At 47.6% G+C, this 16,775-nt stretch overlaps 1 protein-coding gene across 23 annotated transcripts in view; it reads left to right on the top strand.

The window, feature by feature from the left end:
• Positions 1-2,417: 2,417 nt before the first annotated feature.
• CAMK2G (calcium/calmodulin dependent protein kinase II gamma) overlaps positions 2,418-16,775 on the top strand; it is a 123,559-nt gene continuing 109,201 nt past the window's right edge. For 14 of the 23 annotated variants that reach the window (XM_085229874.1, XM_085229876.1, XM_019617944.3 and 11 more), the window contains exon 1: positions 2,418-2,731. In XM_085229874.1, the coding sequence (XP_085086000.1) occupies positions 2,433-2,731 (299 nt within the window). In that variant the 5' untranslated portion in view covers positions 2,418-2,432. Of the gene's footprint in view, positions 2,732-15,061; positions 15,196-16,775 lie in introns of those variants that run through there. The other 9 variants (XM_085229882.1, XM_085229891.1, XM_085229893.1 and 6 more) reach the window with 1 other exon arrangement.

The raw sequence follows: 16,775 nt of genomic DNA on the forward strand, positions 1-16,775 counted from the left end.
TGTGTACCTGCAAGCGTTTGAGTTGTTTTGTTTTTTTTCCAGTCAAATCAATCTCTCCTTAAAGCAGTTTAAAAACCAAAATCTTTAGAAATTAAGATTTGCCTACTCCTGAATTGTGAGGATGACAGCAATTAATTGTATATAGTATTTGCATATTATTATTCTGCCAAATTACGGGGAAAGATATCATTATTTACGTAATTCAGAGGAGGAAAACAGGTCTCTGAGAGGTCAAACAAGAAGTGAGCCAGCTCTTGTGAGTGAGGCAGTCGTCTAGGAATACATATTTGGCGTGTGAAAGCAGAATGATTTTTAAATATTTTCTCCCAGAGATACTGATCCACAGTCTGCTTGGAAATTAGTGACAACTCAAGCACTTCTAAAAACCAGTCCATACTAGTGGCCTACTCATACTTATCAGTAAATACATAACTTCAGGTGCTTAGAGCTAAGCATCTTGCATACAAGGAAATCACACCTAGATGGAAAAGTAGAAACTGGGATCTGCGATTGAAAATCCTATTTACATCTGCTCTAACTGACAGGATGACAGCAGTAGTTTCGCTCCAGCTATTCTGTTTGAATCTGCCAGTTTGCACTAGTTGCCTTTGCTGACGTCTTGTCTGATTTTATTGCTAGGTTAGCTCACAGCTGGGAAAAAAATAAATAAATAAAAATGCTTTCCATGGGGTCTGAAGAGTACAGCTTTGTGGAGGCAACGTGTCCTGACCTTCTGACAAGTCATTCTTATTTGTCTCATCTCTTTTTAGTAAGAAATCCCCATATTTGGGGATGCGAATCTATGCAAGTCCCAGGATGCAGTGAAGCCTACGCACTTGGACTACAGGGGATGGATGAAGTGAATTGCGCCACTTCCCATCACTCAAGACCACCCAGCTGTAATCAGCACTCTCACTGCACCTTCAACCCACATATAGGTGAGTCAAAATCCCAGTAGATTTCCCAGTAGATGGAAGTAATGAATTGGCTTCACACAGCACCAGCTGGAACCAGGATCTAAAACCTTTAGGGAAAAGCGTAAGGTTAGACATTAGCCTGAGAATAGAGCATTCTCAAGGGTCTGAGGAACCCTATTGAGTCTTCTACATACACAGATGCGTTGCTGGCTCCCCATCCCTGCAGCAAGTAGTAAACCACTAATTCCCAAGGTAGCTCTCACTTGGACCATATCACTTCTGCTAAAACTGATGTTCAGTGTTGCTTTTGCTCAAAACAAAATGCAGTAGTTCTGTAACTCTGCAGTTAACACTAGCTACTTTTATTGTAGGGTCTTATAAGAAAGGGCATAGGCCTTTATTGATACTTCTCCAAATAAACTGTTAATCTGGCTTACTTATTTGGCATGTCTGAGATCCATCCTCTCCCTCCTGGCTTCCCAAGGAACTGGCAAAGTTTTGTAGAGAACCCTGTGTGGCCCAGCGTGAGCTAGATCTGCTTCAAAGCAGAGCTTATTAGTGCAGCTCACCCGTCTCTTTCAAATATCACAGTTGTCTTCACATTTTGAAAAGCAATTAAAGTCAACAGCACATAACACATCACAGCTGTTGCAAATATTTCTCTTGGCCGTGGCAAACTGCCCTGGAGACTCTAAACAGCAAACAACAGCCCCTCCTTCTGTTTGCAACGAGGATGCACACAGAAAGTTATTTTCTCACTTTTTTTTTATTTTTTATTTGTCCTTTGCAAGCCACCTAGGGGAGCCACGATTTTTGGAGTGTGGAAGTTAGAAAAGTGGAGGCACCTGAGCAAACTGGGGTTTCTACTCTAGTAGAATCAGGTATTAAGTATGGATTGCACAGAATGATGCACACCCTACATAGTATTCATTTCTCACTGGCTACAGGTTTGTCAGGTTAATCCCACACACTGATATTTATTGCCTAAATGAATACACCCACAGCATGATCAGAACAAGTTTGCAGGGGATGTTAGTTGGCATAACTTCATGAACTGTTAACAAGTCTTCATTCTTTATAAAGCACTTGTCAATCATAGCTCTGTATACGATTTATAGGAGAGAACTGCTGTCGACTTCTTGCAATAGAAGCAAGAAGCATCTGAGGCTGCGGCAAAGCCAGCAACTAAATATCTAACAGTTGCAGACCCGTGTTTACAAATCTAAATTGCCGGATGATGTTGGTTCTGTTTTACTGATAATAACTCCTGCAACGTGCCTTAGTTCACAAATAGCTCCTTCATGTGAAAAGAACTTTTCAAGAACCATGAGCTCTGTTACATCTGGACTGGATACTGCCACAGACATGTGCCAGGTCTCACGCTGAACGTTATGTTTGCTCTTTGATCAGTTCCTCTCTCCCAGCTGAATCTGCAATGAAGCGTCTCGCAGGAGACTCCCAGTTCTGTTGGGATGTTCTGTCACTTGCTGGGCACTGTGGGAACGGGGCTGCGGGATGCTGCGGTGTGCGGCGGCAGTACCTCAGAGCAACTCCACGCTGCGAAAAGTTTACCTCGAAAAAAGTCCCTGGCCTCGTAAGCCACTCAGTCCATTCGTTGTGATTATAGCTTACCGCGTGGTTTTGCCACGAGTCCCCGCGCGCTCAGGCGGCGCTCGGCGCGGCCCGGCCCGGCGCCATTTGCGGAGTGCGGCGGGGCTCCCCCTGGCGGCCGCCGCTGCCCGGCCCCGCCGCTCCGCTCTTCTCAGCGCTGCCGTTCCGCCCCTCGCAAGCCTAGGCCTGCTGTCCGGTACCAGGTGGGTTTCGCGCCGATTTCCTCCAGTCGTACGGTGTTTGGGTGCCGTTGGACTCCTCGGGCTCTGCGCTGCTCTGTACCACAGCCAGCTCGCGCATCCGGCGTCCTTCTGGACTCGCCTTTACTCTTCACACAGCACCGCTTGTGCTGTGGGTTTCACTGAGATCTGCTTACAGCAAAGTGGCTTTTGGGACCAGAATTGAAAATGTTAAGCCTGTTAGGAAATGGCAAAGGGAGTTTTTTTAGTGTAGGCATGTGTGTATTCGGCAGAACAAAAGGTTGGAATAGGCTTCAAAGATCTCCTCAGGCTTCAGAAGAAAAGAATGTGTCCATAACTCTAAGCCAAGTGAGAAGGTCGTGCAGAAAACTGCTGTGAAGGCGGCAGCCAGGTGCGTATCCCTTTGTTTCTGAGGGGCTGTGCAGCTCTGCTGGGCCGCTGTGTGCAGGCCCTGCTGAGGACAGAGGCAGCGGTCAGAGCCCTGCTGCAATCCTGACATCAGCCAGCTCCTTGGAAGGCCCAGCTCAGTTCTGCCCTGTCCACACCACTGTTGTGTCCTGAGGCTTGGGCAGGTGGGTTGGCTGCTGGGATCTAGGGAGCCTTGGGGTGTTCTTCTGTCCTTCTAGGACCTGTTAGCCTGGTACCCGTTTAATGAGTGTAAAGCTATCGGAGTTGCTGAATTCCAAGGGAAAACACTAGGAGTAGTTTCATAATGGGAAGTATACGTTTATGGCATTTATCACCATTACATTCTCTTCTTTCTTTGAGTCCATTGTAATTTTATATGTAAGTGTTACATCACCTTTCACTTGTCTTCTTTCTAGTTTCAAGAGTCCCACCTTACTAAGCCTTCTCTTCTCCTTGCCTTTGACTATCCTTGCTGCCCTTCTTGGTTGTAAACACTTATTCTCAAGCCATACTCCATCCCTTTATGGGATGGGATTTTTTTCCTGATGAGCATCGCTTGATCTCCACAATAACAGTACAGGCAGAAGAGTCTGATGGAACAAAGGAAACCTTGAGAGTGGAAGAGTGTGGGATGCTGCCATTTGGGGGCAGTGTGCGCTTGTGTAATTAAAATGTCAAGCTTTATTTCTCAAGTGCAGACCATAAGTTTGTTGTTTCAAAAGTACTTATACAGGAGCTGCCTCACTGTCGTATCTGATCTGGTTCCTTGCAGCTCCGGTACTTATTAACAACGGAGCCATTACCTTATGTCAAATCATTAATTGTGTCAATGCTTCTCTCACCACGTCCAGTTCCAAGAGTTGTTTTTCTTCTGTTTTGAATTTCTTTGGAGTCTTTTTTCTTTCTTTTTTTTTTTTTTTTTTTTTTAATCTCCATATATAGGCACATTTATTTTCCCGTTATTACCTCACCGTAATAGAGAGCTATTTGAAGACATCCTAGAGAGAAATTCTTAGCGGAGGCTGAGCTCTTGGCAAAGGTTGTCTCTGTAAACTTTTAAAACAGTGATCTCAAGTTATTGTTATTCATCAGTACGTAAATTCTTGTCAGCCTGTGCAAATAAGTAGCCCATCTCTAAAGAGTCTGTTGACCTAAAAGAAGGCACAATAACAGATCAGTAGACAAAATGAGAAGGCAGGGGCATCTGCTTCAAGCTCCGCTTCCAAGGTTAGGTCTTAACAAGGGCAAGTGAGCACAAAGAGCGTTTTTACAAGCAGAGGGGACAAATGCGGAATTTTTGATGTCGAGAGTAGAACACATACACAGTTGAGGCTATTGGAAAGGAATGCAGTTTTTCAATGCGGGTAATTTATAACCCCTTAAAGTGGAAGCGTGTGCTTAGCTAATTAAATCCCAGAGTTACATGCACTATAAAGTAGTCGTTGCGGTTGCGGTTTCAATCCTTTGGCAGTCTGGAGATCCTGGCAGCTGGGATCCGTACACCTGGGCTGATTTATGTGAGCAGGTAGCCGGCCTTAGCCCGAGCCGTTCGTAAGGCCACTTGCGCAGCGCTTGCCCCAGGCGCTGTCTTTGAAGCCGTGCCGCAGCTCCGCGGCGAGGGCTGCTGCTGCCGCTAGGTGACTCTCGGCAACGCGCTCCTGAGTGCTGCTGAGCGTCTCAGGTGTCGGCTGGCGATCAAAGCGTTGTCAGTGCAGTACGGCCTTAGCAGCGGTACTGCTTTGTACTGGGGCTTTTTGACTGATGTTTTTTTTTCCTTGACACAAGGAACAGAGCTGAAGCAATGTGGTTTGGGCCATCTTACATGATTTTGTGTACTGTGATCTGATGATCCATTTTCACCGCTGTCTGTAGGACTTGAAAGCTTATTTTCTAAATGGTAAATTGCATTGCCAGTGAATTGCTGTTTCTCCCAAAGTGGCCTCTATTTCGAGTTAGTGCTAAGAAGGGTCCACTTCTTGTATCTTGTAGTCCCTTTGCTGCTTGTATACTTCTTGTATCCACTGACACCTTTTCTCTTCTCCGTCTTCCACTCAGATGTCACCAGTGAGTTTTAATGGTACGTAGCTTGTATATATTTTTAAGACTACTTCTCAAACTATTGCTGTTACAAAGCTTTCTGTATAGACTAGGGATCTTCACAGAGTAAGCACTCAGCAGCGCATGCTTTTCCTCATTCTTGCTTGTGCTGGACTTGTGTAAGTGTGCTGGGTCCCCCCAGGATCCTTCCCAAACGTGTGCTTCCAATAGTGCTAAAAACCTCAGGTGAGTCCTGAAGGCTGCTTGTCCTCCACTCCTGCCCCAAAACAGTTCTGGAAGCAACTTGTGGGGACAGGGTGGATGGAGCACATGTCCAGTCTGTGCAGGATGTTGTTGGCTGTTAGCTATGCTGGCGTTTAAAGAAGCTGTGCTGAAAACTCAAATTCTGCATGTTGTTGCAGGGCCCTATGCTTGTACTGATGTAACCATTTGTCCAAGGCCAGAGAAACCATGTACTGAGCATTTGGTTAAAATGTTGTGTGATTCTAGACTCCTGGCAACAAGAAGCCATGGGATGTAAGGATTGTTTTCACTTCACATCTCACTTGCCATTGTACTGGCTATAAACTTTGTAGCTAACAGAGCTTTGGCTGGAGGAAGGTGTTGGAAACAGGGAAGGCCAAATCCTCATCTCTGGCAGTCAGGTAACTTTTGTCAGAGTCTGCCCTGTTAGCAGATAAACAGAGACAAATGGGTACAGATGACTTTGGTGTACAAAGTGTACATGGTGTCTATAAGAAGGCTGCATCTCTAAGTCAGTTGTGAAGAGGTCCTATCTCAAAACTTTGCCTGTCAGTGTTTCATATACAGAAGGCACAGATGTTACCAGCAGTGCAGCAGGTCAGTGTTATGTGTGCTCACAGACTGTCCCCTTTTCTTGTGAGCATAAAGAATTGCTTTGTTACTCCTCTGACGCACCCATTAGCCTACCCTTGCTGTAGAGAGCTCACTCTGTCAGTTCCTCCCCACAGTCTCTGAATCCTTACCCTTTACACATTCTGACTTTTTTTTTTTTTTAATCTTAACATCTATATATGTAAAGATGACTTTCATCTGTCCTTGTGCAGTTCCCAATATCTCTTTGTAGTAGCAGCAAAGGGACTACAGTACGTACACATACCCAGGCCATGTGCCATCCGGCTGCATGTACACGTGCACACCTCAAGAACGAGTCACGTTCTCCATATCTTCATGGCTAGAAAGGCAGTTCTGCCTCATACATTCACATGCACTTCTGTGACTTGCAAGTACTCAAGAAACAAACAGCCATGAGCTAGAATCTCATTCTGCTGCCATGATAGATTTTTTGGTTGTACGTTTGGAATGTAATATAAGGACATTAAATTTGGAAATGACCCTCCTCTGCAGTATGGAAATTCCTTTAAAATTGTGAGGACTTTTTAATGTGCAAATATTTGTGTTTCAGCAAAGTCAGGTGTATTTGCTGTCTGCCCTTCAAAAGCAGGAAGTCCGTGTCACTGCAGCCTAACAGTGGTGGATTCTTAATGGGGATCCCAACCCAAACTGACAGATCCTGGATGTAATTTTTTTTACCTGTCAAGAACCATCTTTTTACTTTTGCATGTTACTTTTATTAACAAGATACAAAGAGTGAAGTACACTCAGAAGGAGAAGCAGTAAAATTTGTAGCCACTGCACTCAAGTGTCACATGAGCATAACGGAGTGAGTGTTTAATTGTAAATGGCACTCCATGCTGAAGGTGTAGTTTTGGGGAGAAATCTGAAGAGAGCTGCACATTTGATTCAGAACAGTGCCACTGTGTTACCTTCACCCCAAATCAGCATCGATGGGGAAGTGCCCATGTCAGTTTGTGCTGGAGGAACAAGCTGGGTTCTGCCCTTCCAGTTGCTGCACATCTGTGGGGTCATGAGAGAGGCACTGCCCTTCTTTGCCTCATTTCTGTCATTATGAGATGGGATTTACTTCACTTATTCCTACAGGTTTTGTGGCTGTTAATGGAGAGAGCATAAATCGCTGCTTTACTGTTAGTCTGGCTGGGAAACGGGGCCCCTCTTTCTCACTGCATGCCTTCTCACGCATAGGGAGATCTGAACCCTGGAGAGAATGGAGAGTCCAGCTACTGGGTGGAGGCTCTGCTGTGGTTCCCAAATACCCTTTTCTGCATTTGTTGGCTTGGGCTGTGTTTGTAAACACCACGGCCCTCTCTTTTGGATTGTTCTTTGGAGCCAGATTTTCTTTTGATGTTAAACAGGATGTGTGTGATAATTAATTTACATTACTCAGGGTAGGAAATTGCTGCCAATGTTCTTTGAAGAGTCCTGTGAGCCATCTCTGCCCTGAAATAAACATTCAGGCAATTTTGGTTATAGTGTTTATTTTTTTAAACTATGCATAAATGTTAATCTGGCTGTTTTATGGCAGAGAAGCTTAAAAATGTCAAGGTCATGTTTGAACAGTTACTGAGTAAAGTAAGGAGATGAAGCAAGAGGATTCAAAAATAAAATAAAATAAATGACTACCAGTATTTTATGTTAACAGATGTTACCTTAGAGTTTAGTGCTGGTGAAAGTAATGGCAAAATACTTCGGAGACTGACCATTTCTGCATCTATTCATGTGTCCTTCTGCTGCTGCCCTGATAGTGAAAATACACCCTTCCCTCCTTAGTCCTAAATGGAAAGAACTTCTGCCTGGTGATGGCAGGAAAAGCACAGACTGTAAACCTTGACTTCCTGAGACTGACAGGAGGGGCCAGTTTGTGCCAATTGTGGCAGAGATGACTGTGATGTGGATGTGTACTGCTTCTTGTTTCCCAGTGGTCAAAGAGGCTGTGATGATCCACAGCCATTTATATCCAGACCTAACTGAGAATTTCATGGAAAAAGTTTAGTATCTCCCCAAAGACTGTGCCGTAAATATAACTGAGATGTCAAGAGGAAGGAGTTACAAGATTGATGGCATGAAATAAATGCAGTTTAACTTTGAGTTTAACTTAATTAGCTAGCAATGGCCAAATGTTACGGTGACTTCAGTGGTGAGAGTTAAATTGGAAGTGTTCTCAGTGATCTGCTCTCCATTTTAAAAAGCAGAGAAACAAAATTTGTTGTAGCTGGCACTAAATTGAACTCCTTTTAGCAGTAGCAATACATGGCAATGATGGGCTGATCCACAGAAACCACACTGCTTATTTCTCATTCCTTTTGGTTATGGGTGACCCACAGCAATGAGGGAGTTGCTGTGCGTATTCTTCTCACTGCTGTAAGACAGCCTTCAGCTCATCAGGGCTGTCAACCCATCATCTTTTTGGCAGGATTATTGTTCCCCTGGACAGAGACCTATTTAAAAAAAAGAGGGAGACCCCACCCCAGGACATAGCATTAGTAGCCAGTATTCATGCATCTGGTAATCGGTACCATTCGGAATGGGATATGGATAATCTCATACAGTATTTTAAGTTGAAGGAGATATCTGGGATATAGGGGGAATCTGTCTTCATCCTTTACGTAACAGCCAGCAATCCTGTTTAAACAAACAGCGTGTATCTTAAAATAGACCCTGGACATTCCATGGCAATGGCCATATTCAAATGAATGTTCAAGATGTTTCCCCACTATTGTACACCAGCATAGTAACCCTTTAGTGATAGCAGAGATTTCCAGACACTATGAAGCTGCATCCAGCAATGGACACACAGATCTGCTCATTTGCTCTCATGTAGCAACACGAGAGCTCTCATGTAGCAGGACAATCTGCTTCTCTGTTGTCCACTCACCAAGGGAGAAGGCAGACATTAAACTTGTTGAACCTAAGGCCATCTGAGGGTGATGTTAACTGTTATTGTTACTGGATAATTATTAGATGAATTTGTAGAACATGATCTCGTTTCTGTATAGATGGTGGAAAATCCTGCTCTTCACATGATTAACAACTGACATCAGCCATTTTTAAGATGGTAGGGATGCAAAACTTGGAATTCTTTGAGTGTAGTATTATTAATGTTGCTGTGGCTACAGAAATAGAGGAAATAGTTCGTGTTGCTCAGAACATAAGTCTAATTTCTGTAATCCTCAGTGGAGTTTTCTGTGAAGTCCAATTCATACATTTACAAGGATAGTTAAAAGAAATCATAAAAGCATAAATATGTCATGGAAGTGATCAGTTACGAAAGCAGACAGTGGACATTGCATTCAGACATTGGTGATTCTCTAGCAAAGAGAGTTGCAAAGAGGAAGTTGGAAAGGCTTCTCTTGTGTAGCTCACATGTTTTAACCCAGAGCTCAGGGTGGTATTGGGTGGACTTGGGTTTCAGTGAGATGAGAAAGACAAAATGAGGCTGCTGATGCCCCTTCTGTATGGGTCCGCAGGTCTTCAGGACTGTGCATGTATTCCCTTCCACAAAGCTTTGTCTTGGTCTTGTGCAGGAATCTAGAACTTTGTGAAATTGGTCAATAAACCTGATATTGAGCCCTCAGAAAAGGTAGGATAAGGCACCGAAGGAAAAATTGCGTGGAATGAGTGTATGGCAGTTAAGTTAGCTGATTGTATACTGAATGCTTCCTTTTCATTGATGGAGACCTTAGCAGTGCTTTTGAAATGCAAAGTCTCAAGCACTGAAAGCTGAGAAGTAAAATACCTCCTGTCTCTGTGGCTTGCAAATATCCCAGGAAGGTCAAAGCAGGAGTCCCTGTGAGTCACCAGCAGAGGTGGGGAAGCAGAGGCAGGCCAGCAGCATGCATGCGCAGCCTGCTGGTGGGCACCCAGATGCAGAGACCCTGCCAGGACACTGTGCCCCTTCCTTTGCCTGAGCCCCCCAGCACAGATACTCGTGGCACTGAAGAGCACAGGACACCGTGGTCCTTTGGACATGCTACTGACTCAGCCTCGTATCAGCAGAGAGCTCTCTGTGACATTAAAATAGAACAAATTTGCAGTGATATCAGGTTATATGTTTTATGAGCCACATAATTAACATGCGACACTCGGTGCCATGGGATATTATTGACTTAAATAGCTTAGTAAGAATCAAAAAGGATTAGGCATTGACATGAAACAGAATGTCATACGCACTGACACAAGCTAGGATCAAAATTACAGGGGCTACCAATCCTTGTGCTTCAGGGCATATTTTGATCATCAGCCTGGGGTCGGGAGGAAAGCCACTAATCAATTTGTGTGCAGTATGCAGGTGGCTGGTACAGATCTCCGCATTGGTTTATTCTGATTCCTTTCATTTCTTCTCCTCTGTCTTCCTCTCATCCCCTCCTGTTCTCCCTCCCTCACATCTATCATCTGGAATAGGTCACTACTGAAGACAAGACACTAAACTAGATGGATGGCTGAATAGTCTGCGCTAATAGGGTAATTTAATGTTTGTATCTTTCCAGAACTCTAGAATCTGTTTATTTCAAATATTAATTTTGTATTAACTCACAAAAAGTTTCTTTTTGCATCCTTCCTTCTATGGTACTACTTTTTATTTTTGTCAGCTACACCTACAAATCCACTTAGACTCACCTAAATCATGATTTTTTAGAAGTACCAAATGAAGCTCCATTTAAAATAAGGAACAGAACAACCACAAACATTAAAGGAAGCTGATCTTTCTGGTAGATACTCGGTAAACGCTTAAGTCACGCTTTTATTTCTTGAGAGATCTTGTGTAGTATAGCCAACATGTACAATCACCTATGAAAACAAGTTAATTTTTTCCTGTATACATGTCTGTAAATACACTGCCAGTCATGGTAACGTTTCATCAAGGTAACACTGTGTACTCTGGAGTCAGAAGCAAAGTAGTTGTTCAGAATTTTAACACTTTCCTCTCTTCTGCCTGCCAAAATATTCCTCCTTTTAAGATAATGCCATATTTCATCAAGTTCAGGGAGTCTCAGTGTTTTGCTTTGTAGTTGTTAGCGGTTGTTTAGTTGTTTTGGTAGCACCAGGAAGCCCCACGTAAGAGCAGAGCAGGTTGAGTTTTATGTCTGGTAAGTGCCCTGTGAGAGATAAGAGTGCCCTGGAACTGCTCACTCTGAACAGACAAGTTGGACAGAGTGGACAGACTTGATTCCTTGAAAGATGCTCTGCTAACAAGAGAAAAACAGAACAAGTGTATTTAAAAATGCCTACTCACTGCATTGTTTGCTTTTTTGCTTTTTTTACTTCTTGCCTTCCAAAACTGCTTTCTATCTCTACCCATTCTTCTCAGATCCTTTATTTTTGCTAACTCCCTCTCTTTATATCTGGCACCAGTAAGCACTGCTCCACTCAGCACACTAATACATGCTACCCTTTGGCTCATTTAACCTTGCTGAAAAGGCTATCCTGCAGCTTCTGCAATGGTTAAATGCTGTACTTCCCATTTTCCACTGCAGGTTGAATTCCAGTTAGTTTCTGTGAACTCATTTTGTAGTCTTCACTCCGCTTCCCTAAAGACCAAAGCTTTTGTGTTGTTGCCTTCCCACGGACATTCTTCAACATGCCAAAGCTGACCTTAGGCTCCATGAACAGATGGGGCCTGATCCAAAATCCATTAACATCAGAGGAAATGTCCATTTATGCCCATGGGCTTTGCATTAAATCCTTTGTATTTTACTTACTTTCTTTAGTGCCTCTTACTCAGCTCTGGTTATTAAAATCAGATTAATCTCTTACAGATCCCTGACAGCTCAGTGTACTGTATAAGCAAACCAGTGCTACTTCAAAAGGTAGAGACCAAAACCTCTGTTCCGCTAATGTGAAATCTGAAGCTGGCCCACTAAAAGCAAGGCACCCCTTCCAGACTTCATCCCTGCATAACTGAGGTCAGAATCTCTCTTGCTATTTATTAGCTGAATCTCCCATTAGTGCTGCAGAGGCTGTCTCAAGAACATTTCTTGCTGTTCAGACATATATTTTCCAGTCTCTGTGAGATAATTCTGGTGAGGCATAATTCAAGATTCACCCGTTTGCAGTTTTATTCTCAGTTTGAATAGACTGCTATGTCAGCCAGAGCATCAATATTTCTTTCTGTTGACATAATACTCTCTCATCCATATTGCCACCCCCCCTCCTGCTTCATTTTGTCTACATTCCTTTTGAAAACTCAACTCCCATAACTTAGTCTCCCACTCAGTATTTGGTTTAATCAAGTCTGTCACTCAATTCATATCCCACTTCTCGCTTCACACAAGTTTCTCAGTTAGCAATCTGTTCCTATAGCTCTTGCTATGCATAACACACGGTTAGCTTTTCTTTCTACTCTTGCTTCCCTCTTCCCTTTCTTATTGCTAGACCTCACTTTTACTTGTAACGCTTCAAGATAAGAAACTTCCTCTCCCATCTTCCTCTTTTTACATTTCATATGTTACGAGATCCCCACAATTGAGAACTCTTAAATATCGTGGGGTACTTTTCCTCCAGAGCTGTCTTTGAGTCCAGTTGAACCATTTTCAAACCAGGAGTCCTCACAGAGTCCTCTAGGGCAGGAGCTGCCTTTACTTGAGTGTCTGGTGAAGTGCATAGATGATAACTTGGTCAGACTTGTTTAGAGTCCTCGAGTGTATGCAGTAAAACACATTTTGAAGCAAGATAAACATCCAGCACTTTCCTATTTCTACATTTCTGCATGCTACTCTTGGAGTAGTTTTTCTTTTGTTACGCATTTACACATTCTTTCTGCTTTCCTACTGTAACTATCTCATCTGCTATTTGTTTTACAAGGTCCCAGTTAAATCCTAAGAATTACAAATCTCCCTGCTTCCATGCATTTCTTTCATCATGAATAAAACAAGAAAGGTGCAGCCTTTTCTGGAAGCAAACTTCTTCCACCCTGCCTATTACCTGCACCGCCGTGAGCGTGTGCTCAGACTGGCAGAATCTCACTCACAATTATACATAGCTTTAGGTAAGCCTCTCTTGGTACTGTATTTCTTTGTGTGCCTCCTGTCTGTTTCCATCTTCATCATCTTACCTCAGTCTGTAGGAGTACAGGACAAACGCACGAAAGCTTACATCCTCTCCCTCTGGCCGTTCAGTGTGCTAAAATCTGGTCTCAAACACCCATCTCCCAACTTTTGCATTGAGAAGAGTCAAGAGCGGAAAAGGGTCCTGTTTCAGTGCACCCGTACATTTTTTTCATAGGGGGACCGGATTGTGCTTCTCTTGACTACCACATCACAACCACACCACAAGTGTAACAGCTTGACTTTCCCGTACAACCAGCAGATAATGTCATTCTGGGTGCTGGAAGCGCACTGCAGGTTGCCCATCAGTAATGTTGGCCATCACTGCCCCAAGGATCTCCCAGCTGGCTCTGCATATTCTTCTCTGCTGGTCTCTCCCGTGGGGAGGGGAGCGTGAGTCAGGCAGTCAACTTTCCTCCTCGTCTACAGCTCTTCTGCTACAGTAACGGGTGGGCTGCAGGAGGCTGCCTGAGCACCTTCAGCTCAGCGCTAGTGCTACTCACTGAGCAGCACCTGTTGGTTAGATCATTTGTTCCTTCTCTGAATTATTCTGCTGGCTCAGCAGGTTCCAATGCTGGCACGGTGCAAGACGCAGAATGCTGTTGTTTCATAATCACCTTCTAGAAGTACTGCTTTGTTGTAACGCTACTGTTGTATTGTCCTACTTTCCCTCTCTACTTTCTGCATAGGCAAGTTGAATCTTTCCCCGCTGCATCACTCGGGTGCAGACTTTGCAGCACGGGGCTGGCTGCTCTGACCTGGGGCTGGGGAGGATGCTGCCAGCTGCCGTCACCGCTTTCCACGTGATTGAATAACATGACGATTTCCGAGTCCAGTTATAGAGCGCTAATGCGGGGTACTTACACGGTACTTTTCATTTTCAGACCAGTTTAATGCCGCTCCTGGCTTATGGTTCGTTCATCTGTCTCTGTTCCCGACAGAGGCTGCGCTGCAGGGCGCGCAGGAGGCCGGAGCAGCCCTTCCCTCTGCCTGATCAGCGGCTGCCCTATATAAACGTGCATATTAAGCAGATTTGGCAAGCGTTCAGGCTGAGACAGATTCACTTAAATAAGAAGTGAAAATAAACTTGCTTATAAAGGCGCTGCAGCCGACGCTCTCCAACGGCACGCTAGTAGAGACAGAACAGAGCCTGGTTTGTTTTCCTTTGCAGCCGAAGGCTGACGGTTTCTGTTTGCCTTCCGCGGCCGCGTCCCAAGCAGCCCGGCACGCACGTGTGAGCGCCGCCGCACCCTCTCCGCGCGTACCGCCCCGCCCGCCGCTTTTCCCCGGGCGCCCCCCGCTGCCTCCCGGGCCCCGACTTAGCGGCACCGCGCCCCGGCGTTCCGCTTCCCCCTCCCGCCGGGGACGCGGCCGCCCCGCTCGGCGCCTTCCTCCTCGCTCTCCGCTCCCCTTCCCCCTCCCCGCGGGGCGGCCGCCTCCCGGCCCTCCCCTCCCGCCGCACGCAGGAAGTCGCTCCGGCCGCGGCCCTTCTCGCCCCGGCCGGGAGCCGGCGGAGCCGCGCGCGGTGCCGCCGGGACGGGAGACCGGGCCGGGCCCCTCTCTCGGCCTCGCGGCGCAGCCCGGCGCCCGGGGTGCCGCCGCAGTCCGCCCGCCCTCGACGCGGGGCGGGAGCGCCGACTGCAGTGCCCGCCGCACCCCGGGGGGGGCGGCCGCGCCCCGCCCGCAGTCCGCGGGCGCCGTCGTCGCTGCGGGGCCCTGGGAGCGCCCCCGGCGGCCACACCCCGCGGCGGGCCGGGGCCGGCGGAGGGGCGGAGGGAGGGGGCCGGCGCGGGGTGTCTCCGAGCCAGTTCTCGCGGTGCTGGCCAGGCTCTGCCTCCTTCCCCTCCCCGGCGAGCGGTGACTGTGCACGGCGGAGCGGGGAGCGCCGAGCCGGGCGCGGGGGGAGCCCGCGCCGCCCCGCCGAGCCCGGAGGGAGGCCGCCCAGTCGCGCGTCCCGACCCGTCCCGGTCGCCCGCCCCATGCCCCAGCGGCGCTGAGCCTCCGCAGCCCGAACATGGCCACCACGGCAACGTGCACCCGCTTCACCGACGAGTACCAGCTCTACGAGGAGCTTGGCAAGTACGGAGCCCGCCGCGCGCCCCGCCGCCCGCCCGCCGCGGCAGCTGCCGGCGCGGCCCGGAGCCGCTTGTCGGCTCTTCGCGAGGAGCGGGAGGAGGGAGATTAGTCGCCGTAATCCTCCTCTCCGAGCCCTGCTCCCCCGGCAGAACCGCTGCCGGTCCCCGCCGCCTGCCTCGGGCTGCGCGCTCCTGTTGCACCCCGGCACTTCCTCTCTTCCCCCCTTGCCCTCCCCGGCCCGGTGCTGCTCCCCGCCGCACGCTGCCGCTCCCTCCAGGCGTTCCGCGCCGGGACGCGGCACCGTCCCCGCCGTTCAGCGATGCTTTCGTCCCCACTTCCTTGTCCCTGAGAAAGGACCAGGTGCTGCTGCACGGCGCTTCGCCCTTTCTCCTCCCTCCGCACTTGTCTCCGCATTGGCAGACCTGCTGCTGCACCCTAGCGCAGGGCTTCGCGGGGGACCTGGAGGGGCAGGGAGGCAGCGAGGGGGCAGCCGGGGCGGGATCGCGGGGACGTCGCTTCCCGGTGCCGCTGCTCCCCGCTCCCTCCCTTCCTGCACCAGCTGCCGGCTCTGCTGCGGCTCTCCCTGTCCCCGTCCCTCCCCGCGCCGCTGCGGCTGTGTGTCACCGAGTCCGAGCCCCGCGCTCCGCTGCTGCGCGCTGCTTTGTAGATAGAGGTTGAGGAAGGGGAAGCAGGGACAGAGCTGCAGTGTTGGGAGGATTCGAGCCTTGTCAGCCAGGCTGTAGGGCTGCGTGGGGCCGCTGCGCAGCTCCTGATCCCATTTCTTATAGCTACGTATGTCAGTTTGTCCGTGAACGTGGGGTTACATTCCCGTTCTAAATGAACTTGGAATTATCTCCCCGCTTTCTCTTATTTGTCCTTTTCTCCTTTCCAAACCTTTCTTGTTAAGCCAGTTGTTATTCTTTTCCCACCCTGTTTTTTTTTTGTTCTTTTTAAAGAAGGGACAGCACTGAGCTCATCTGTGTAGTCCTGCAGACTTTGAGTCCCTGTCTTTTCACCTTGGTCTCTGTTGTATTATCTCTTTTTTCCTCACAGAAATCCTTCTTCCCTCTCTCTCAGACCTCTTCTCCGAGTGGCTCTTTGGAGTAGTTGTAATAATATCAATAGTTCCAGCTTGAGAAAATGTACGAAGCCTCGTAGCTTCCTACTCACTCCATTCATAGGTACATGCTTATCCCCTTTTCAGGTGGGTAGACAGATGGAAGGGAGCCAGTACCTCCTGCCAGGCGGTGCAGGGATTTGTGACCGAGCACTCAAACGTGGGCAGAGTGCGTCCCGGTCGTCTGATGTAGCTGCTGGGGCCACTGTCTTTGGGAGATGGGCTCACGGCTGCTGTTTGCCACATCATTCCGGGCTGCTTGTCTTCCACTCATCAGTCCCCGCGTGCTCTGTCCCTGTGCCTGTGTGCTCTCCCTCCCCAGTGTTGCTGTTCTGTCTGTGAGGGGGCTTGAGGCATCTTCAGGCGGGCGCTTGAGTGCCGTATGTACCAGGTTTGATTTGCTCAGCAGGCAGCATGCACTGTCCATTGGATTCCCGTGTGTTGTTTCCCTCCTCTGTGTCTTCTG

Source organism: Meleagris gallopavo, chromosome 8 (genome assembly GCF_905368555.1).
Source record: "Meleagris gallopavo chromosome 8, MGAL_WU_HG_1.1, whole genome shotgun sequence".
In the NCBI taxonomy this organism is placed as follows: Eukaryota; Metazoa; Chordata; class Aves; order Galliformes; family Phasianidae; genus Meleagris; species Meleagris gallopavo.